Below are 22501 nucleotides of genomic sequence, written 5' to 3'. Positions count from 1 at the left end.
GTGACATTTTTCACTGACTTAGGAGGAAGTGGTCCTCTTCTGTTCTAGATTACATGAAGACTCTTCGGAGTTTGGTGTATTGAGCTGCCTCAAAGAATTGAAGAGGGGTAAACGTTTGGGAAACTTTCTCAACTGGATTTCTGTTTATTTTTGATACCCTTGGCCCCCCAAATAGATCTTGTTACTGCATTCAAATCATGGGCTATAACTTATTTCTCTCCACCTAAATGCACTGTAGCCTCTGACTAGACACACAGCTCGGGCTTTGCAGCCTGTACAGAAGTAAATAGCATCTCTTGGTTTGCTCTCAGTCCTTGCTGTTGCCCAGTTAAATCAAGTTGTAGGACTGATCCATGATATGGCCAATCTCTCCCTGTAGGGATGTTAAGTAATGCAGGCCTTGCCGTCCCCTTCCCCATCCTTGATAAAGCCACCTTCATCCGCACTGTCCCGTGTTTCACATGACCATTGAGAGAGTGCCTAGGGTGAGAGACTGGCTGCAGTGGGTGTGTGTGGCCTTAGGCAGTGATTCTGAATCCCCTGGGAAGCTTCTGAAAACTGCAGACTTGAGTCTTGTCCCCGACCTGCTGAATCGGAATTTCTGGTGAAGGTGGGGTGAAATAGGGGCTGAATTTTATCAAGTTCTTCGGGGATTTCAGATAACTAGCTAGGTATGGGAAGCTCCAACCTAAAGAGTTTTGGAATTGGATTCATTCCAGACACCAGGCCAGCGTCCCAGGGCGGCAGGTTTGGAGGTCTGGGGTGTTGTCCTCCCGTGCAGGAATTATACAAATATGCGTAGCCTCTGCTCTGGGCACTGAGCCATAGTAGGGGACAAAGCTGCTGCCAGTCATCCTTGCCCTCGAGATGTGTCAGTGTTTGCGCCAAGGACAACTCCCGTGAGGGAAATGGGGGAGGCAGAAGAGGGTCTTGCGCCTCTGCTCCTTAGGTCCATTAGGCTTTAACAGCAGGTGCAAAGACAGAGATTTGGGGAGACTTCAGGTTCTGTAATCAGTGTCTGCCTGGCCACCCTACTAGGCAGAAACTCCCACTATTTTGGTCTGAGGGCTATAGGGGCCAACCGGCTGCCAGTGCGGGGAGGGGAGCCCTAAGAGCAGCCTGGACCCCGAAGAGCCTCCCCGCTCCCCGCCCACGACCTGCATGGGCACCGAGGCAGGGGCCGCAGCTGTCAGTGTAGGAGAGCAGCACCCCGGCGCAGAGATAGCAGAGGAGAGCCTGCCGATCAGGACAGGACATGGGAAGTTTTTCCAGGCAGAATGCACCAGACGCAGCGAGTTGGAAAATTTAAAGTGGGGAGGGGGCGGGTAGAAACGTTAACCGGCCCCGTCTCACCTCAAACAAGGAAAACGAAAACGTCTTCTGGGCTAAAAATACATATTGAGAAAGGCCCTGTGCGCAGGCGGGCGGCGCGTTCCAGCTGCTGGCCTGGCCCGGGGAGGACTTGGCCGCGCGGCCGCCGATTACACCCAGCTCGGCTGGGATGGCTCCGAGCCGTCTGCCCTGACGTCAGCGAGGCTCCGGGCCCCGCCGCGGCGAGATAGGCAGCGCGGCCGGGCGCGGGCGCGGCGCTAATCACTCCCAGATGTCCCTAATAGCGGAGATAAAGACGGACGGAGCGGCCGGGAATAAATTTGTAATCAGGGCTCTACCATCTGATCATCAAAGCGGCCCAAATGCCGGGAGAATTTGAAGGGAATGTGTGTGTAGGGGGGTCGCGTTTAGGGGAGAGGCGGGAGGCCCGCTCCTCGAAGAGAACTGACTTGGGCAGGGTGGAGCGAGAACAGGAGAGAAGTCTCACTTCTGTGCGCGTGTAAGGCAGATACCCAGTGCACTTTAACTTCCATTAGCAGGACTGGCCGAAGCCGCTGAGTTGTTCCAGGCCTGTCAGAAGCCGGCCGACAGTGGCTGAGCTGGGAAGCACGCCTCGCGCAGCGGCTGGATAGTAAAGCGGCGCGCTCAGAGCTGTCTGGCCCCCGGAAATGTGGGATTCGTTTCCTCTCCTGGAGTTGCCCCCTCTTCCCTCCTCCCCTTTCCAAGCAGTTAAAAAATACTTCGTCCCCTTTCCCCCGGTAGACATAAACCCTATAGCACGGCTGAGCTTCCTAAGGGATGGGGCTGCTGGGGCCTCGAGCCGGGGTCCTGGACCAGCCTGAGGGCTGCTCCAGGGTCTTTCTCTCCAAGAGAGCGGCGGGCTCCGACAGGCCAGGAGTCCTGTGCGTCCTGGAGACTCGTTAGCGCCCTTCCTCGCGCAGGGAGTTGGGCTGGCTGGAGGGAATGTGTTCCCTCAGGTCAACAGATCAAGAAAAGACAGGCAGTACTCAGGGTCAACCCTCTAACGGGGCACACGCCACAAGCCTCCTTTCCAGATCATCTCCGCTTGGCATCCACCACCAGTCCCTTTTCCAAATCCAGGCGCGTGGGTAGGACTCGCGGGTAGGGAGAACGCGAGGCCGCTGTGGAAGAGAAAACTGCTAGCCGCGGACGCAGCGTTAGATGTCGCGTTTCCTGAAAGCCGCAGGAATAACTGAGAGGTTTCCCGTGCTTTGTAGACTCGCAGTGCAAATGCAGCCCCGGCTGTTGTGACATCCTTTGCCCAGTTTACTGTTCCCTGCATATACACCTCAGGCCCTCGCAATGGGCTCGGGTTCTCCGTGCAACGCTCAAGTCTCAAAGTCTCGGAGGCAGCTCGCAGGCCTCCTTCTGCTTCCTGTGGCTTTGCATCTGAGCTCACCCTTCGCACTCCTTCCTGCGAAATACACGTGCACACAACTCACTCAACCTCCTGCTGCTTAACAACCGGGTGGGACACCAGCTCTACGATCCTCGCCAGCCCCGGGCGGCGGCCAGCAGACGCGTCGGGGAGGGGAAAAGGATCGAGCCACCCTCCACCGCTGATTCATGCACACTTGCTCTCCGAAGGCTTCCTTCCCTGGCGCTACTGTTGTACCCATCTCATCGCGGGGACGACCAGGCCGCCTGGTCTTGCCACACCTGAGGAGAGCAGCCTAGGCTGTCCCTTCCTACGTGCCACGACCTATTGGCTAACCTGCTCAGAGGCTGGAGCTTCCCGCCGAGGCCCTTTTGGAAGGCAAGAAGAACCTCAAGTGAACTTGCTGTCATCTTCTCGGCGTCTGGACCTGAAAAAGCTCTTAAAACTGCCGTCAGTGTCCCGGCTGGGGGCGAAAATCCTGGAAAATTGCGACTGGGAGCAGGAAGTGTGCTCAGGTCCCACTCTATCGAGTTTTCCAAATTACTTCCCAAGAAGTTGAGAATGGGTCTGTAGGAAAACACACACACACACACACACACACACACACGCACACACACACACACAGCGGCAGAGCCCTCGCCCCGCCGGTGCTCCAGGGTTATCAGGCGCTCGGCCTGCGCGGCGGTCTGGGGCCTGGCCCTGACAGCCAGATCTACCATCAATTTACCTTCCGCCGCCCCAGCTTCCCATTTAGCTTTTAACGTCAAATCCTGCATTTTTGTCGGCTCCGGCCTGTCTAGAGAGCTTGTGATTTCGCTGCAGGAGTGATTGCTTTTAACAAAATGGCAGCAACCACATTATCCGAGCAATTAAAACAGAGGCCTTTTAGCTAGTCCCGCAAGGCAAGAGCTTGGAAACTTTTTTTTTTTTCTTTTAAAGCGAAGACCAAAGGGAGTTAAAAGAGAAAGAAATGTGTAGAAGAGAAAAGCATGGACGCACAGGAGAAACGCCTGCCCAGCCGGCCACTCACTTCCCTGGGACTTGACGCGGGGCAGGGATGCGGGGGGACTGGGAGCGTTGGGAAGGTTGGGATGTCGGGGGCAGCTGGAGGGACAGATAATCTGGAGTGTCTTGATGGTTAAAGTCTCTGGCCAGTTAGGGTGTGCGTCCCGTTAGGGGCTTCAGCCCCCTGGGGTGTCCAGTCTGCTGACTCTCTGGCCAGCTGGGGTTTCCAGAGTGTTGGATTGTCGAGGTGGTTGAGATGTCGGGGTCTGGAGCTGCTGGGCCGAGGAGGCGGCGCAGCAGGAGAGGAGGCCGGCAGCGCCTGGCTCAGGCCAGACAAAGAGGACACGGTTCTGGAGCTCGAGTTTAAAAGCATGTGTAGCAGCGAGCTGCCCCGGGTCTTCTGGTCACCCTCTGCTGGTGTTTGAAAGACCAGAAAAAGTGTTCAACCAGCAGAAATGCGTTAGATCCCAGGTGGCGAAGGACAGCAGCTAGCCTAAGGCAAGCACAGGCTCACATGCACAATGAAGATAACTCCTCTCCGGCTGCTGTTTTAAAAACCTCACCGCATCCACCACCATTCACCCCACTACTTCGGTAAACTCTTTTCTTCCACCCCTTGGATCTGGCGTCTTTCTCTTGAAAGGATTAGAGTAAGGACGCGAACGGCGGCTGGAGGCAGGAGAGGGAGGGAGCCACTCGGTCAAAGAGACAGGGATCCCGAGAGTAATAGAAAATCAGGGCGCGCCTCCCTCCGCCCCCCAGTGCTATAAACAAAGGCAAGTGTCTGTAAACACAGGCCTGCGCCCACCACGTCGGCCCAGCGCTGGCTGACCCGAGGGGAGAAAGTTCAGATCGCTTTGGCCGAGTTGTTCTAACCCCTCGCCCTCGCGTTGTCAGCTGCCCGCAGGAGAAGCCCGCAGAACCGCTCGCTGGTCCCTCCCGGGGCATTTGCCAGTTCGCCCGCTGCAGGCGGCCGGCTCGGACTGGGCACCGGCGAGGCACGGAACCCTTGGGATATCCAGGGAGGGTCTGTGCCCGAAGCCCAGGTGCGAACATCACCCAAGAATGGGTTCCAAGATGGAAACCCTCTGGCAAGCCTCCCTAACACCAGATTTATATACGTGCCGTTTCATGAAACAAACCGCTTTTTAATACGTTTCACCTTTCTTCCCTCCCCTCCTCCCCACTCCCGAATCCCTCCCCTCTTCTCCCCACCCCTGGCCTGCCGGGTCCTTTATGGCACTTCAGTTTCTCTGGTTCCTAGAGCTGAGATTCCGGCTCTAGCCAAGCCCACGGGCAAAGGAGGCCTCAGGGACTTCCTTCCGGGATGTGCTGGGACTCTAGGAGACCGACCCTCCGACGGGGTGAAGTCACGGGCGGTTGGTAGCCGGGGGAGGGCGACGCTTGCTCGACTGGCCTGCGGGCCGGGAAGACTTCAGACACAGCACAGTTAATAATGAGTTCCCCGTAGCTCCTTGTAAATCTGCCCCACCCCCACCCCCCTTTAAATCCGTGGTCTTGTTCGCGATTTCTTACTTGACGTAAAATTCCTTGTTACCTAATCATGGACTTTTTCGAAGGCCCTCCCTCTCCCCTTGCCTGCTCAGATGAGAATCCCCCCACTCCATCGAGACTACAAGCAAAAACCTCCTCTTTTCCCTCTTTTCTTTTTTTCTTTTCTTGGATAAAAGCCCTACATTTTGAATTAAAAACTCTAGACTAGTTCTTGCGGCTGCAGTAACGCCTGCGCTCCTCCTCCACCGACAACGCGCTCCCCAAACAAAAACCGAAGCCCCCACCGAATGGCATCTGGTTGATTTCAGGAAAACGAGGACACCTTTCCACCTTATGAGCAAACTGCAGAGGCCTTTCCCTGGCCCAGACCCTCCTTCTAGAAACGGGCTCAGCCTTCTCCTGGGGGCTTGGGGGAGAAGGAAGGAGACAGGACTTGGGTAGAGCCCAGGTCCTTTGGCAGAACCAAGAGACACTTCTCCAAGGACACTTCTCTTTAAGGGACACTTCTCTTTAAGCGAGGACGGCAGCTCAGGTTGATGATTGGTCCGAACCACTGACTCTTTCAAACAAAGTTAGAGGCAATCTTGATAATTTAGTTTACTTCTGAATATTTTAAATATTATGAAAACAAGTATAACAGTTTTGTTTTCAAAACTCCTCTGAGGTATCAATCATTAAAAGATAGGGGGGTTTTGTAAAAAAAACACACAGTGGTTTATTGAATACTTACAACGTTTACACCTTCAATATTAATTAAATTCCACTTAGTTTTAGAGGACGGAAGTGCACAAAACAAATAGCTGTTGGAAACATCTTCGAATAGGGAACGACCACAGATGAAACGACAGCACTATCTACCGACCCCAACGGAAATGGTAGCGGCCCCGTTTTCTGCTTTGAAATAAAACTTTATAATCCCCAGGAATATTTATATCCAAAGGCCAAGTATTAAAGATACACTTCACATATACACTATTGTCCGATGTCTTTATCTTGAAGGGGTTGGGTGGGTGGGGAAGGGGCAACGCTGGTGTCTACACAGCCAGAAGGGAACATTCACATACAGAGAATCTACGAGACGACGGGATCCCTTACCACGCGGGAGTGTCCTCTTCATATTAAAATATGGAATGCTTTTCTTCAAATATCCACTTTTTTTGGAGGGGGAGGTGGGGAGCGGATGCCTCAAAGGGGGGCAAAGAGAGGGGAGGCAAATTGCACATAAATAAACCAGATGATTCCAAATGCAAGAAGTCCTCAGAGCGGAGCGCAGAGAGCTTGCCCGGAGTCCTGAGTCTGCATCCGGCTCCTGGGCCCCGGCTCACTCGCGCTCTCTCCTCCTCCTCCTCCTCACTGTTTGAGCTCCAGGGCCCAGACGTGCTGCGGCCAGCCCGTCCGGCCTTTGGTTTTCTTGTCGTTGCTGCTCACTGTGCTTTTCAAGATTTCGTTCTGGGCAGAGGGGGAATGAGAGGGAGAAAAGTGGAAAGAGAAATTCAGAGAGGAAACCTGGTTCCACGCCACCCCAGCGCTTCCCGGGCCAGAGGAGACAGTGAGAGAGGTAGAAAGGGATGGGAGATGGGATGGTTTCAAGTCCTAGCCCCTGCAGAAAAGCTACGAAGGTCTGTGCTGCCCTGGCTACCGCCCGGGCCTCTTCGCGCCTGAAACGCTCAACTACCGGATCCACAAGTTTATAAACAACTGCCCGTTTTCAAGTCGTTTATGGAGGAGCTGGGGGCCTTTTTCTCTAACTCCAGATGTAGGGGCGCGAGCGGGGGTCGGCGCTAAATCTGGTTTCCCTGTTTTCAATCGCAGTCCCAGATCCTCGCTCTAGGGAAGACGGGGAGAAGGTCCCTCCGCCCTGGCCTGGGCCTCTCAGCCCTCGGCTCTCAGCCTCCGGCTCAGCAGTGCCTCTCCTCCAAGGCCTTTGAAATCCCTGGCTATAGGGGACGTCACTCGCTTATGCAGCGACTAAAGCGCCACAGGCCCCAGAAAAGAAAAACTCGACAAATGGAATTACTTTCCAGGCCCTTCATGGCAATACCTCTGCTCTCGACACCACCACCCGATGGGCACTTGGTAGGAACTTGAGAAAACTTTAATTTTCAGTTATAATTTCGTGTTACTATTAACAACAACAGTGACCACAGTGATAGTTACTTTTTTGTGTTAAAATGTACAGGCTCATGCAAATAAAACAAGAAACACCCATGAAATATACTCATCCGGGAGGTTACATTTTAACCTCATTGCCAAAGAGATACTGGAGCTGCGTTTTGAAGTTAAGAGCGCTTGTTTTATGTTGACCTTTACGTCTTCCAGGCACAGTGATGAGAACAACCATAAAACTCTCTTAGGTCAGTGGCAGCCTCGCTCTCAAGAGAGGGAAATGGGATCAATAGCGAAATAATTGGAATCGAACGCTTCTGGGCGACTTACTTTAGAAATATCTGAAAGCAAGATCGGATTGGAGGCCAAATGAAGGCTCTAACGGACACGGAATGAGGGGTCCGGGCCAGTGCGATCGGAAGATCAATCCGGCCCCTTAGTCCGCGAGGCCCGCCCCAAATGCCTGGGGGAGCAGCGATAAGTCGGAGGGAAGATCACCGGCGCGATGCATCCCTCTTAACTTCCTCCTCCTGCTGACACCCTCCCCCATCTCCTCTGCTTCTGCGGGAAACCGTCCTTACCACAACCCGGTGCAAACAATCCTGGCTCAGGACGCAGCCAAAGAACGCAGGATGCCATTGCTCAGCCCAAGTGGGAAGAGACCGGGAGCACCGGTCCCCTGAACCCCGCACCCCCACTGCCCGCTGCCCCCTGGTACTGACCAGCTCCTTCTTCCTCTTCTCTTCTTTCACATCTGTCTTCTTGATCTCCGCCTTGAAGGCCTCCGCCTCGCCGTTCTGGTCGTCCTTGGCCAGCAGGTCCATGAGGTAGGCGATGTAGCTGGTGGCCAGGCGCAGCGTCTTGATCTTGGAGAGTTTGGTGTCCGCGGGCACGTTGGGGATGCACTCGCGCAGTTCGGCGAAGGCGCTGTTGATGCTCTGAGTCCTGCGCCGCTCCTTGCGGTTGGCCGTGCCCCGGCGCTTTACCGGGCGCGGCCCCCCCAGGCCCGGGGGCCCGGCGCCCGGCGGCACCCCCCCGTAATGGGAGTGGTCCAGGCCGGCGGCGCCGCTGGCGTACTCGGGGCTGTAGGACAGGGCCATGCTGTAGTCGGGGGGCGACATCTCGGGGTGGCCGATGAGCCAGCCGTGGAAGTAGGGGTTCTCCTCGTGGCTGCAGCGGCTGGCGGCAGCGGCGGCGGCGGCAGCGGCGGCGGCGGCGAACGGATAACCTTCATGGTGCACCACCGGGTGGTGGGGGAAGCCCCCTACCAGACTCATCTCGCCCTCCGCGCCCCTCCACGCGCCCCAGCGTGCGCGCAGCCCCGCCGCGCCCTCGGCCCGGGCCCCTGCTTCGGCGCTCGGCGGCCTCCCCCACCCCCCACCCCCCAGCCCCCGGGTGCCCGGGCTGGCCCGGCAGCCACAGAGGGGGCTGCTGCAGCCCGGGCCCCGGGCCCCCGCCTGGCCCGCCGGGCCCGCCTTAGCAGCGCTGCGGCCGCCGGCTCCCCATGGGGCGCGGCGAGCTGGTCCCGGCACCGTGCGCCCCTGGCCGCCGCCGCCGCCGCCGCCGCCGGCTCCCGCCTTGCTCCACGGCCCGCGCGCCGGCTCCTGTTTCCTGGGCTGCTCTGGGGAGGCAGAATCCTCTCGTGCTCATGCAAAGGTGCCTGGGCTCCCGCGAGGCTGCTTTGAGGAGTCGCCGGGCTCCACGCCCCGGCCGCGCTCCTGGTACCGAAGCTAACTCGGAGTCCCAGGACGAGTCCGAGCCGCGGTTGGAGGAACCGGCCCGGCTCTGCAGGGAGGCGGCGGGGTCGACTGCTCACTGTGAAGCTACCTCCATGCGACCCTCCCCTTCCCGCCCCTTCCCCTCCCCCCACCAGCCCGATCTGGGTTCTTGGGCGCTTATTGTTTTAATGATTTTTTTGGTTGTTGTTGTTTTGGTCCTTGAACGTGATTTTAGCTGCTAGTAACGTGTCCTCGCTCCTCTCGGGCTCCCTCGGAGGATTTTCAGAGAGGTCTCAGTGCATCCATTTTCTCAGATCCTCTCCTTCTTTCGGGGGAAGGATCTGGGGCCCTGCAGGCTCCTTGGAGCGCGAAGGCGGCGGCTCCGGCTCTCGGAGGGGTCTGCGCAGTGGCCGAGGGAGCTCCTGGGTGGCGGCGGCGGTGGTTCTCCTGGGCTGGACGCCGTGAGCGGAGCAAGCGGATTTTCCCAGCAAGATCTCCATGTACAGCTACATCTTTAGGTCCGCTCGGGTTAATATATGTCGTCAGAGGCTCCTCACGCCAATCCCGGGGCGGCGGGGGCGGCGCCTCGCGCTCGCTGCAATAAAACTTTTTGATGTTCTCCTTGCTAATTGCCGAGGTCCTCTTCCAGGATTGGCTGCCCCTTCATAACCATAAGATAATTAAAACGAGGGGGGGCAGGGTTAAAAAAACTTTTTTATCAGCCAGAGGTTAATGCAAGTGTTTAACAGATGCTTCACTATTAAAATATTTTTTTCCCTCAAGTCTTAAATATTGAAGAATCTCAAACCAGGTACAGTATCACTTTACTTTCTTTTCTGGTTAAAAAAGAAAACAAAAACGCAGATATTGCTTTTCGAAGTGTTTTGTAGGTAACTGAGGTAAGAAAAGAAGCAGGCAGCCTCGTGCAGTTTTGTGCGGGGGCGAGATCAGAGGAGGCGGGTGGCTGGGGCGCCCACAAAGGGGCTGCTGGAAGCGGCGCTGTCTCTTCCAGGACGGGCACGGGGCGCGGCAGGGCAAGGCTGCTGCTGTGACCTGGGCACAGGCTGGAAACGCCCGTCTTGGTGTCTCTTTTCTTACCCACCACGTTACCCCTGCCCGGGCCGCCTGGGGTGGCTCATGTTAGTGTGGCTGCTTTTGGAGATGATGGTTGAGACCCTCGGACGAACGGTCAAGTCGATTGTAAATGCTCTTATGTCCATATTCTTCAGCGAGATCAGCCCCAACGAAGACCTTGGGCGATTTCACAGCGCAGGGACCTCGATTCCCCGAATTTGTGGTGTGGCCGGTATCGGTGTTCCCCTGGTTTAACTAGCCTGTCTGGTAAGTAACCGAATATTTTTTACAGCCTGTTCAGAGCTTATTTTCCAGTTTTTATGAACAAACATATAAATATGTCTCTGCATTCCTGCCTCTCCCATAAAAGCGGGCATCTGTGGAAAGCAGGTTTAGTTATCGGAGGGGAACCATTAAACACCAGTTTAAGAGGCAAGCCGGGAGGACGGCTCGTGGATGTTTAGACTGCTGGCCTTGGTGATCTTGAACGCATTATAACGGAAAATGGATCTCCACTTGTAAGTCACCGGGCCGCAGGGCACTGGGGCCGCGGCGCCCGCGTGGCGTGAGCATCTTGAGAAGGCTCGCAAGGGGCTGGGGGGTGGGGGCGGACAGTGGCAGGAGCTGAAATTGTCCCTGGGGCTTGCCTGGGAGCCGCGAGGGGAGGCTGATGTGTAGATGAGGATTCCGACCCATGGAGTTCCGTGTGGAAAACGGTGTCAACAGGAGCCCGCGGGCCGTAAATTAGAGGCACCCGAAGGCGGAGTGTGCAGAAGCCGGCGCGGGCCGGGGTCCCCCCGGGGAGACCAACGACTCCACCTTGGGTATCGTCTTTTGGAGGCAGAGTCAGGCCCCAGGCCGCAAAGGGAGCCCCAAGGACTAGGGGAAGACAGTCCTTTCCTTGTCCGCTGGGCGCTCGCCGCGGGGTACATGGTTCGGGGATGGAAGGCGAGATCAGAGCGAATGGAGGGCGGGGTTGGGGGGCGCCCAGCTCCCATGCTGCCAGGGATTCGGGACTCGGGCCCCACCAGCCACTACCCTGGGGGCCCTGGGCAGCAGCATTGAGAACTGTTTTTTAGATTTGCAGCGGCTGGGTAGTAGGAGAGGCGAAGGAACTCAGAGGGACACAGAATCTCAGGCTGGGAGTCCATGCAGGGCCCATTTTATTTCCTCGGCAAGGGGTCAGTTTCCCCCCTCACCCCCAGCAGAGCGTCTGAGTGCAGAGAACAAGAGGCGGGGAGTAGCTGAAACCAGATTTGTTGGTAAGTGCCAGGGGCTTGCCTTTGCACTGGGAACAAAATAGCGACCTAGAGCTTCGAACCCCCAGCTTGGTGAGTCTGCAGTTATGAGCACAAGGAGAGTCTTTTCAAGACCTTGTTCTTCAAGGAAAGAATATAGGTAGTGTGGTCGGGGTTCTGTTTACATTTTCACCAGGAAGGCAACCCTGAATGTGTAAATACTGGTAGTTCAATCCTCTGACATTTGATACATTAAAAAAAAGTGTGTTTATAAAAACACATCTAGGCCTTGGGAGCAGGTAGACAAAGTAAGATGGTTGCATTCCTGCTAGAAACAGATAAAAATTCAGGGAAAGGAGTTGGTAGGGTGTTTTCAGAGGGAGCTTTGAGAATTGAAAGGAGGAAGAAGAGACCAGGCAGAGGGCTGATTTGGGGATTAGGATGCTGTGTCCACCAGAGGCAAGTGGCCTCAGTGGTGAGGGCTTCAGTACTTGCCACTTTCAGCCTTTCTCATGCTTTTTTAATTGAAACAGAAAATGGGTGAATCTTTTCATGGTCCCTGCTAGCACGGCAAATGATAAAAGAGATGGACAACATGGGACAGAAGAAAGTCGTAAAAGATGCTAATCTGAACATCAGTCCTCACTGACAGTGTCATTATCAGTTAATTAATGTGGTCCAAGGGTCTCGGGCTCCATGTATTTCAGAAAACCAAACTCAGGGCTACAGCCTTAGGAAGGCGGCTTGGAGGTAGGGAACAAATGGATGAACTCGAGTGTCTTCAGCAGTAGTTGCTGACACAGGCCAGACTGGCTGAGCTCCACTCTTGATGCACTTTTTTCTCTTAGTGTTCTTCTTGACACATTTTGCTCCAGGTCTAGTGGGATGCTGGGTTAGCCTGCTGCTTTGGAAAGCTGTGAGGCAAAGATGCCATCTCAAGTTTGCTCTCAATTTAGGTGGCCTGTGCCTTCTGAAAGTGGTAGTGGTGGTGATGGAGGGGAAATGTGGAAAAAGAGAGGAGGATGAAGTTCCTGGCATAGATGTGAGCCCAGGGACCCGACCCCTGGGCTGTACTAGTGTGGTCTCTAGTGTGCTGCTCTAGAAGGGCATGTGTTCTGAGTACTCAAAAACACTGAGCAGCTGAGATGATGTGGACTGGAGGCGTCCCTGGGAGCCTGCAGGAGGAATCCGGCAAGGGCATACTAACCGCCTCTCCTTTTCCGAGGCCCTGGGCTGAGCTGCAACCCATCTTACCTCGAGAGACTGCTTCCCAGGAAGGCAGCCCCAGTTTGGGGGAATGTTTGTGATTCTGTGTCCACAGTCTTCATTATAGCTGATGGTGTGTCCACTGTGCTGCGTATTACATCTGCCTCCAGCTAAACAGACAGAACTGGGTTCAAACATTTATTTTGCGCCCACGTCTCTTGTCTTTTTCCCTTCACTCCACCCCTTCCCCTGGAAGAGATTCAAAGAGCACGGGAGAGGCTGAGCACTCCCTTGCAAACATTTTGGTCTTGTGAGATATTACTTTTAAAATCAATCTGGTTTAAACTAAATATTTTTTTAAAAACTTCAGTCTGTTTTTAGGGAAAATACAGATCTTTTTGAGGTATTTATTATTTCAAAGGCAAGGGCAGTTTGTATCTTGTGTTTTGCTCTTGAGAACTCAAAATAAACTGGACCTGAAAAGAACCAGGCCGGAGGGCCATAAACACACATTTTATGTTTACGGGAATTATGGCTCAATTCCCTTCATCGTTTTTCAAATCTCGTTTTACCTTATTTTCCCAACCAACCTAGTTGAAGTGACTGAGCATTCTCTTATAGGTCTATAACGGTGTTATGTAAAGTGACCTCCAGAACATGCTAAGAATCCCAGAAAGAACATCAAACCCAGAAGGTTGCAGAAAAGCCATGTGTTCTTGAAGATGTAACCCCAACGCCACCTGCTCCAAGGACAGTATTTCTTGTGACACTGACGACTTCGCATTCCTGTCTGTACTAGGGTCGGATTGAGTCATTTTACATGCTAGCCGCTTAGTCCTAGAACCTTTAGGACATCTAGAACAATGCATGTTGTCTGAGTAGGGCAAGGGTCTCCCTTTAACTGAGGTTTTTTTAGTCCTTCCCTCTCTTGTTTTCCTTTTGGGAAATAGTTGTCTACCAACATGGCAAGTGACAGTGGCTCCAGAAATGTGTTGTGGGGCTCTACAAAGCAGAATCAATTGGTTCGATTGGACTTTCAAACTAACTGGTTCGATTGGACTTTCATGTCTGTTTCAAAAATGAAGAGCAGGAAAAGCTGCCCTTGGCTTTTATGAGTTTTATTTCTTCTGAGCATTTTCTTTTTGGATTTTGGGATGGGGGTGGGGTATTTGGTGAGTGAGCCCTCTTCCCTCCTCTTCCTCATCCAGAGCAGATCTGTGGAGAAGTGGGTAGGGAGGGGCCGATCCTGCTGCAGTGATGACTATGGAGGGGCTGATTGCTTAGGACTCCTTCAGTCCAGCTTTGATTAGGAAACATTTAAGTCAGTGGAGAAAATCAGAACCTGTTTGGTGCTTGTAAAGTCCCTCCCTTCCCATTTAGCCTTACTCTCTCTCTCTCTTTCCCCCTCCCTCTCTCCATCCCTTTCCTTATTTCCCACTCTCCCTCCTTCCTCCCTTCTCTTCTTCCCTCCTTTCTAATCTGCCTTCCAGCAACGTTTGGATTTACAAGGTTTTTTTATGTCATTGAATCCGAAACTGTCGAAAAAGACTAAGATACAGGTTTGTCCTTAACTCTTTTAAGAAAAGTCTTTAAAAAAATTGAGATATAACTGACATATAACATTGTGTAAGTTTAAGGTGTACAACGTGTAAGAAAAATCTTAACATCCAGGATTATAGACAGTGGGAATTTCCACTTTCTCCAAATAATCATGACTAGATCTCCATATTAACTGGCAAATATGCTACTGCTCTGGAGGGATTTCATTGATAAGGGAGAACTAGATATTTTGACAGGTATCCAAGTCTGTCTGTAAAGCTAAAATACTTATTCAGACTAAAGGGAACAAAAGATTTTGCACGTGAAAGGGCTTCATAAGAGGCAGCGTGTATATACATGGGAGGTGTTATTAATGTTATTATACTGGTCCTAAGAGGTACTGTAAATCTGATCTTTGCTATTTTGTAGTAAAATATAGAGTTTAGAGCAAAAGCAGCATAAGAAAACACATCCCACAGGATTTATGTTAACTACTCATCTGAATTCTTGTTTCAAGCAAATTACATACACACTAGCAATATTTTCTTCTAAGCCGGGAGGAAAGCATTCAGTATTTAGATGAGGAAGTAATTGTAATTTTGCATACACGCTCTATAGAAACAGTAAGTAATAGATTTCAACTAGTCTACAGTTCAGTCTGGGGTTCAGAATAAAATATGAAAGCAAATGGCAACTTAAAATGTGGGGCTTTGGACAAACCATTTATGTGACTGAAGGGTTTGTTTGTGACTTGAGGCCCCAGCACATTCCGGCATTCCCAGTTCTAACTGCAGTGTTGCTTGCATTCCTGGGAAGTCCGGTTCTGAAGCCTCCTTTGCAAATTCACATAAATGCGTTTCTTTAGCCCTGGCAGTTTTTTCCAAGCCTTTTCTGTTTTCTTCTAGGGCCTTTGCTTCTAGACAAGAGACTTGAGCCAGGATGGTTAGATTTCATGTTAACAAAAAGAAACACTTTTATTGTCAATATTAATGGCAAATCTCGATTTTTACAAGGCTTGAGTTTAGCAGCACGAGCAGATCAAAAGCAGCTTGGCTTGATTTCTCAATATTCTCTGGAGCTTAGACAATTAACTGCAATTTTGCTCCTAATGAAACAAGACAAAAAAGTTAGTTACAGAAATATTAAAGTTAGTCTTTTACCAGAGATTTTTACCTGTGAACAGCATGTCAGAATCTAACAAATTTGTCCGCTGAACCGGAGGGGAGTTTTTAAAGGAAATCTCCTTAAGAAAATGTGTGAGCAGAGTGTCTTCATTTGCAACACCCTGAGTCTGTTTCAGTGTGTGCATTCCACGCTTGCCTTACTGGCTGGGTAAGGATCCGGCAGACTGAGGTCTCCCTGGTAATTTGGGTACACCAAGTCTCCAGTTAATGATAGATAATCAGCCTTTGGGTCATTCGGTCATTCTCTTATTACAAACCCCTCCTGCTCTCTCTGATCTCCTTTCAAACTAAATTTCACACAAACAAATAAAGCAAGACAGGGACAAGTTCTTAAAAAAAAAGAGATAGAAATATTAGAAACTCCTGATACAGAACTCTAAACAAGGAAGGCAAGCTAAAAGAGGATAGGAAAGAACATCTTATCAAAATGAACATGTTGTGTACAAAACATTAAAAGAAAAGGCTCTGGTTTCTGTTAAAGTGACAGAAAATTAAAATAAAAATAATTGCAGGCAGAAAAGTTATAATATAAACAGAGAAGGCAGGATGCTTGCTGGAAATGCGCAGCACTGGAAGGCTAATTTGTTGTTACAGATTATGTATCTGCCTCATGATTGGAGAGGCGCTACTTTGTTCCATTTTCCAGAAGAGAATGGTTTTCTTTTTAATACTTGTGTGAGTGCCCACTTAAGTTAACACAGGCCAAAACCTCGAGGAACAAAAAATGGAATTGCATTCTGCTTGCAAAGCATCCAACTTCAAACGAAAGAATTGGTTGCATACAAAAAAAAGCAGAATTCCATTCAGAACACATTTGAAGGCTTCACTAAATCGGTGTGACTGATGCTTTTTTGTTTTGCTGACAGAAGGCGAAGATCATACTTGGGGAAGTACAACCGAATCCAGTCCTCCCCTGCCCCCTCTACCTTGGGGGTCTTCATTTTCCCAATCTACATCTGCCTGTGACTCCAGAAAGACAAACTTCAGATTGGCCAAGGTACATCTCTGACCAGATCCCTCTGAGAAAAGCGCAGGAATGTGTGGCTTATAGTTAGGAGCTCTGGTGAGAGCGCCCCCAGTGCCATTTTCCTGCCCCTGCCCTTGACAGTCCCTTTTGGCCCAAGTCCAGAGCTCTGGAAGGGTCAAAGTCTAGCTGCTGGTGTCATCTCAAAGCCCTCGGTTTTCAACCCTAAGAGAGACTGGAATTTTGGCTCAGGGTTTGATCAGCTCACAATTCTTCAAGTTGGAGTTGCAGCCAGGAGATGGCAGCAGGTGGTGAAAGTGTGACCCCCACATTGTCCCCAACTGTGGGTCTGGCACCCCTTGACTTGCCAGCACAGCTGGCAAACAACCCATCTCTCTCCCACGTTAAAGAGTCCACGCTTCCTTGTTTCTTCCAGGCCCAGCTTAAATTCCACCTCCTCCAGGAAGCCTTTCCAGGTATTGCTTCTCTTCTCTTTGCTCCCCCAAATCGTCTCCTTTCTTCTGACCTCTTTTCTGGTGCTCCTCCTCATATTCTCTCTGGTAGATCTCTCGGCACATATCTTTCACCTCCTGTGATTGTGAGTTCCTTGAGAGCCCAATCAATACATTGTACCCAGTAGATGCTTAAACAGCTTGTGTAAAAGGGATGACAGAGAAATCGGGTGAATTCCGCACATCCCAATTGCAATTGGATTGGTTTTCTTTATTTTGAAAGCGACTGGAGCTAGTAGAGGACTTGGACGTCTTCTATTAGGGAACAGATCTTCATCTCCAAGGCTTGGAGAGGACCAGAGAAGGCTTCCTCTGGATGGCCTGCAATGGGTCTCTGTCAGCCTGCGTTGGATCCGAGAGTGGGAGACTCAGCCTCCGCCTGGCCTCCCCGGGTCGCCCCAGCCTCCGCCTGGCCTCCCCGGGTCGCCCCTCTCCACATCCTGAGCTCCAGAGTCAGAGCTGGGCAGGGCGGACTCTCGGCTCCCCCACGGACTGGCTGCCTGACCTCGGACAAGCTCGTCGGTCTCTCAGCCTTAATTTCCCCAGCTGAGCAGTGGGGTAATGACACCGACCTCGAGGGTGTGTAGGGAAGATTAAATGAGATCATGGTGCACGCGAGAGCAAGACGCCTGAAGAACAGGCTGCGCTCAATAAATGTTTATGTATTTTCTCTTCCTGCCTCTTCGCTTCCTTGCCTTCCCTTCCAGCCGCCTAAGACCTAGTCCCACAGCGATGGGCCGCGTCGCGTCGGAGGGCACCACCTGGGCTCGGTAGCCCGAGCCGCGCAGAACTGGGGGATCCTCCGCGGGGATCCGAGGACCTCAGCCCTCGCAGGGCCGTGGGCGCGGAGAGGGAGATGCGGGGCTGCGGCCACGGCCGGGGGATGTTGGCAGGCAGGGGGCGAGGCCAGAGCCGCCACCCCGGATTTCGGCCGCCGGCCCTCTAGCCTCTGCGTTGGCTGCTGGGTCGCCCCCTCCATCCTGGTTAAATTCTCGTTTTGATCCCCAACCCCTCTCGGTTCCCACCACCGAGGAGGCCGATTTTCCGCCGCGCAGGCCGAGGGAGGTCACCGCTCCCGGCCGGGGTGGCCGCCCAGCTTCCCCGAGCTCGGCTCCGAGGACTTGTCGCCGGAGGCGGGCAGGAAGGGGTTAACCGCGCCCCGCCCCCAGCCCCGCGCCCTCCGCGCCGGGCGAAGCCCGGCGCTTCCCTCCTGAGGTCTCATTAGGGAAACCGTCACCGCTATTTTCAACATTTCCTCAATCAAGTGCCTTTAAATAGAGCTGCACAAACAAATTGGCGGCAAAAGCGTAGATCTTGTCACGATTGAGACCAATCCAATATTTCAGCCTTGTTTACTTTGCAATTACGGGTTGGCTTGTGGCTGCGGTGCCACCGGGGCAAACCTGCAGCCGCCCGCCCTCTCCTCTGCACCCTGGGCGGGTGGAGGAAGCGACCCGCAGAGCCGCTGTGGCGAGGAGAGGGGGTGGCGCGGGGGATGGGACGCGCGGGGGCAGCGGGCGGCGGAGCCTTTGCTAAACGCGCGCGAAGGGCGCGCAAAGCAGTGTTAAAGCAGACGGGCTTTCCAGGTTCCGGACCGAGCCACTGAGGTACTACGTACAATAAAAATAAAATGTGCGATACACGTGTGGAAATCAGTGTTGTGTCCTTACCCAGCTTTCTTTCTCTCCTCTTCCCTTTCTCCTCTTCTATCCCCATTACATTTTTCTTCAGTATTTGTTAGCGGTTACTACTGGATTTCCCTTCTCTCTCGCTGTTAAACTGCTAGCATGATTTGTTATATTTTCCATAGCTACTTATTCTTGTTTGACTTTTTGTACAAAGTCACTTTAAATCTGCTGCAGGAAGAATAAAGCTCCAAGCCCTTTGGATGCGCTCCTGCAGGCGTGTGGCTGCGCCCAGCCCTCCTTGACTTCTTGCGGGATGGTTCCTCTGTGTAAATCAGCCGCTGGGTGCGTTCGGTCACCCTGCAGGCCAGCCTAGTTTGTATCAGCAGAACAGTAGTTAACTCAAATCAGGTCCTAAGCCTTATATTTCACAGACAATTAAATCTTGGCTGCTGTTTAACAAAATTGTAATATTTACTCTGTTCTATGCTGAGGAGCACTTTTAAAGTCGAAAACAAATACTACATTTCAAAAAGAAAATATGATAATAAATCTCTTTTTATGGATTCTCTCTGCGTAAGTGGAAACAACATGATTTAAATCCTCGACACCCCCACCTCCCTTTCAGGCGCAGCTGAAGCTATACAGATACTGTCTTTTAACACACATTCTCCATGTCTGGGAGGAGGCACCTGTATTTGTTACATTCAATTTAGTTTCCAATATTTCACACCCCACCCTGACCCATATGGCCGAATGTAACAAAGATTATGAAATAATTGTGTCTTGGATGTGAGATCTGTTTTCATATGGATTCAAGAAAGATGAGCATGACGTGGGTAATTAATTTACAATTACATATTTCTTCCTAAATGACTACCCATTTTCCTCTCATGTCAACTGCCGAAGAAGGTAGAAAAGTTGAGGCAGAGAAATGCTTTTATAAGACTCTAGGGTATATATTAAAATATGCTTCAATATTTTTAAAAATGCATAAGATATGGACCTACATTTGTTTGCTTGTGGTCATAAAATAAATTCATAGCCGTCCTTGCTGATTAGCAATCTCTTTTATGCTTTAAAATTTTTTGGTTTATAATCCCACCTGAATTGTGTCTTCATTCTTCTGGATCATCCTCCTTTTGTAATATTTTGGTTCTCAATTTTATTTAAAGCAAAATTCAGACATGATAGCTTCATAAAATTGTGCAATGACAAAGCCATAGAATATTTCAAGTCCATAAGTCATGCATACCCATGTATATCTCTCATGAAGTTTCCTAGCTGATTGCTTTAGTATTTCGAGAAATAGGAAGCAGTAGCCAGAAAGGGTACCATTTCATAAGAATTCTCTCTTCACCCAAAAATTTGGTCTGGCATATTAGTCAATGCACAAATTATAATATTACTTTCATGTGTGTTAATCTGTTTAGTATTAAAACTGCTAGAGTGTCTTAACCATTAACATGTTTTACCACACCACTTTCAAATGGGTGATCTCAGATAATTACTAAGATTTTGATGTTAATCTCACATTCAGTGAACAACTATGAAAATAACCTTAAAGCATTATTATTCTTATATAAATGCCAACAAACACAATTGTGGAGGGAACACGATTACTTTTTATCTGACATTATCCTATAAGGATATGGCTACATTCATTTCTTTTAAAATCAGAGCAGTTTTCAATTACTTTTTAACATAATCTTTTTCAACACAGCATTTTGCAATGCCTACAAACCACAACTTTGTACTGACAGATACATATTTTTCCTACATTGTTATTCATTAGCCTCTTTACAAACTGACTAAAATTGAATAATATACAAAAATATCAAAATATAGAGAACAATTATTAGGGTCTACATATTTATTTACGTAAGCCAATGTTATTAAAATTAAAAACATGTGCCTGGCATATAAATGTTTCTTTAAGAATTCTTTTCTGGATGAACGGTTATTATTTTTTAAACCAACTCAGATTTTCAAGTACTGATTTTTCACTCTAAACAGGCATTGCATTGTTTAAAACAGTAGCTCCCGGAACAATACTCTTTAGTATTTTAGACTTCCAAACAACAATTGGAATTGGATAAGTGCTTTCAGCTGGGAGCACTTTCCTAATACCTTTGTAGGTAATAGGATTCCCTATTTATGCTGAGTGACAAACGGACAGTGCACTGGACAGACTGCCTACTCTTTGCAGTATCTACCAGAAAATGAGATTTTTCTATGAGATTGCTTGTGGTCCATCTAAAAATAATTCTGTTAAAATATGAAATCAGAGAAAATGACTGAGTGCTTTTTCTACCTACAGTTATGAAATGATGGCTCAAAGAGGGGTGTAAGATATAAGACAGGAGGAATGCAGAAACATAAAACCTGAGAAAGTAAGCTTCTGTAGGAAGGATCTGGCTCTTTCTCTATAAATAGGAGAGGAATGAGTTGTATCCACATAACGAAATAGATTGTTTTTTGTTTTCTTCAATTCAGTGATTTTTAAAATAAAATTTTCACTGGATGAAGAAGCCCAATCAAAGACATATATGTAAATTCTTGTATAGGGGAAAATACTAGCTACCTTGATTTTTAATATTGGGTTAAAATACAAGGACCTTTAATTCACTATACCACTGTTCTTTCTAAATGAATGCATGTTGTAACAATTGGTGTCAAAAAGCATTGAATTCTTTTAAAATAGTGTTAAACTGGAATAATAAAGTATATCCATGTGATGATTTTCATAAAGTCCAACTTGCTGAGAAAAAGGTGAAAAAATACTTTTTCAGGAAGAAACCAGGCAACGTTAACTATTATTAATCTGGGATAAATAAAGCAAAAAAGTGCCTCCTTACATTCTTAGTAATTCTTTCTGCTTTTCCAAACATGGTTAAGTTCTTTGCATTTTGTGCTACTCAAGTAAAATGATGTCAGCAATAAAATTACAGAATCTAATCAAGTGACTATTTTTGATTTATTACAAAATATATATATATTATATTGGGCTGTTGAAGTGCTTAGTTGTTTGAATGCTGAATTTTTCTTTTTTTAGATAGAGTAATATTTAATGAAGTGTTTATAAAAATCAGTATGATGGTTCATCAGGGATAAAACAGTCATGGAATCAAAGTGGCATTTGAGTCTGTGTGGTGTGGGCTGCGCTTTGTAAATTATAGTGCTGTTAAAATCATGACCTAGGTGTTTGTAATGAGGACATCTGAGAAGAGAAACTCAAGAGTCCTCAACATACACAGGCAAGAACACATGATCATGTAGGGCAACCTGCCCTCAGAAGCATTTCTCCATTGAAATTGCCATTTCTTCACCCACTCCCGCTCATACTTCCACTTGTTGTATTTTACTGAAAAGTCACAGAGTTGAGAGTGGCTGCACTCACTGGACTTTTCTCTCCTTAAAGATCTTACTATAACACAGCATTAATATAGCTACACTAATGATTGAAAAGTTCATTCAGCTGTCCCTGGGTTTTTGTTCTCATTGTTAACTGTCTGAATACGTGGAAATAAGTGGATCACGCACTAATTTTTCTCATTGTCTTGGATGATAGGAATTTTAACTTATAACCTCAGATTTGTTGTTGTTACCTACCGTCAAGTCATCTCTGACTCCTGGCGACCCTATGAATGAGTGATGTCCACAATGTCCTGTCCTCAACAGCCCTACTCAGCTGCTGTAGACTCAGGCCTATGGCTTCCTTTATGGAGTCAATCCATCTCATGTTTGGTCTTCCTCTTTTCCTGCTGCCTTCTACTTTTCCCAGCATTATAGTCTTTTCCAAAGAATCTTGCCTTCTCATGATGCGCCCAAAGTAGGACAGCCTCAGTGAGTAAATAGTAAGCCATATACATTTTATTGTATTATTATTTATGCCTTGCTTTATGTCATAAAGGATTTAAAGCAGTTGTTTCAAGAATTGATTAGATGAATGTTGCAAATCTGTTTGTAAAAATAATTCCTATAAATGACACTGTAATTTATTTTGACGCTTATTTATAAGATCAATGATGTGTTCTGATAAATATTTTGATCCCAACATGAAGCAAAATGACATCTGGAATGA

General features: G+C 49.7%; 1 protein-coding gene and 1 pseudogene across 1 annotated transcript; one reads left to right on the top strand and one right to left on the bottom strand.

The window, feature by feature from the left end:
• Positions 1-5941: 5941 nt before the first annotated feature.
• On the bottom strand, positions 5942-8634 carry HAND2 (heart and neural crest derivatives expressed 2). The gene is made up of 2 exons (XM_004433497.3): positions 8080-8634; positions 5942-6700 (listed from the first exon to the last, which is right to left on the bottom strand). The coding sequence occupies exons 1-2, from the start codon at positions 8632-8634 to the stop codon at positions 6602-6604; spliced, it is 654 nt and encodes a 217-aa protein (XP_004433554.1). The 3' UTR covers positions 5942-6601.
• Positions 8635-9807: 1173 nt separating this feature from the next.
• LOC106802325 (uncharacterized) lies at positions 9808-18119 on the top strand (annotated as a pseudogene).
• Positions 18120-22501: the final 4382 nt, after the last annotated feature.

This window comes from Ceratotherium simum, chromosome 12 (assembly GCF_057802395.1).
Source record: "Ceratotherium simum simum isolate JZ-2026a chromosome 12, ASM5780239v1, whole genome shotgun sequence".
Lineage (NCBI taxonomy): Eukaryota > Metazoa > Chordata > Mammalia > Perissodactyla > Rhinocerotidae > Ceratotherium > Ceratotherium simum.
The sequence above is the reverse complement of the archived record's forward strand: the minus strand, read 5'-3'. Positions and strand labels throughout refer to the sequence as shown.

Excerpts from the sequence above, each read along its gene's own strand:
- HAND2 (XM_004433497.3), bottom strand. The coding sequence starts at position 8,634 with ATGAGTCTGGTAGGGGGCTTCCCCCACCACCCGGTGGTGCACCATGAA. Across the intron at positions 6,701-8,079 it reads AGAAGAGGAAGAAGGAGCTG|AACGAAATCTTGAAAAGCAC; the intron begins GTCAGTACCAGG and ends CCCTCTGCCCAG.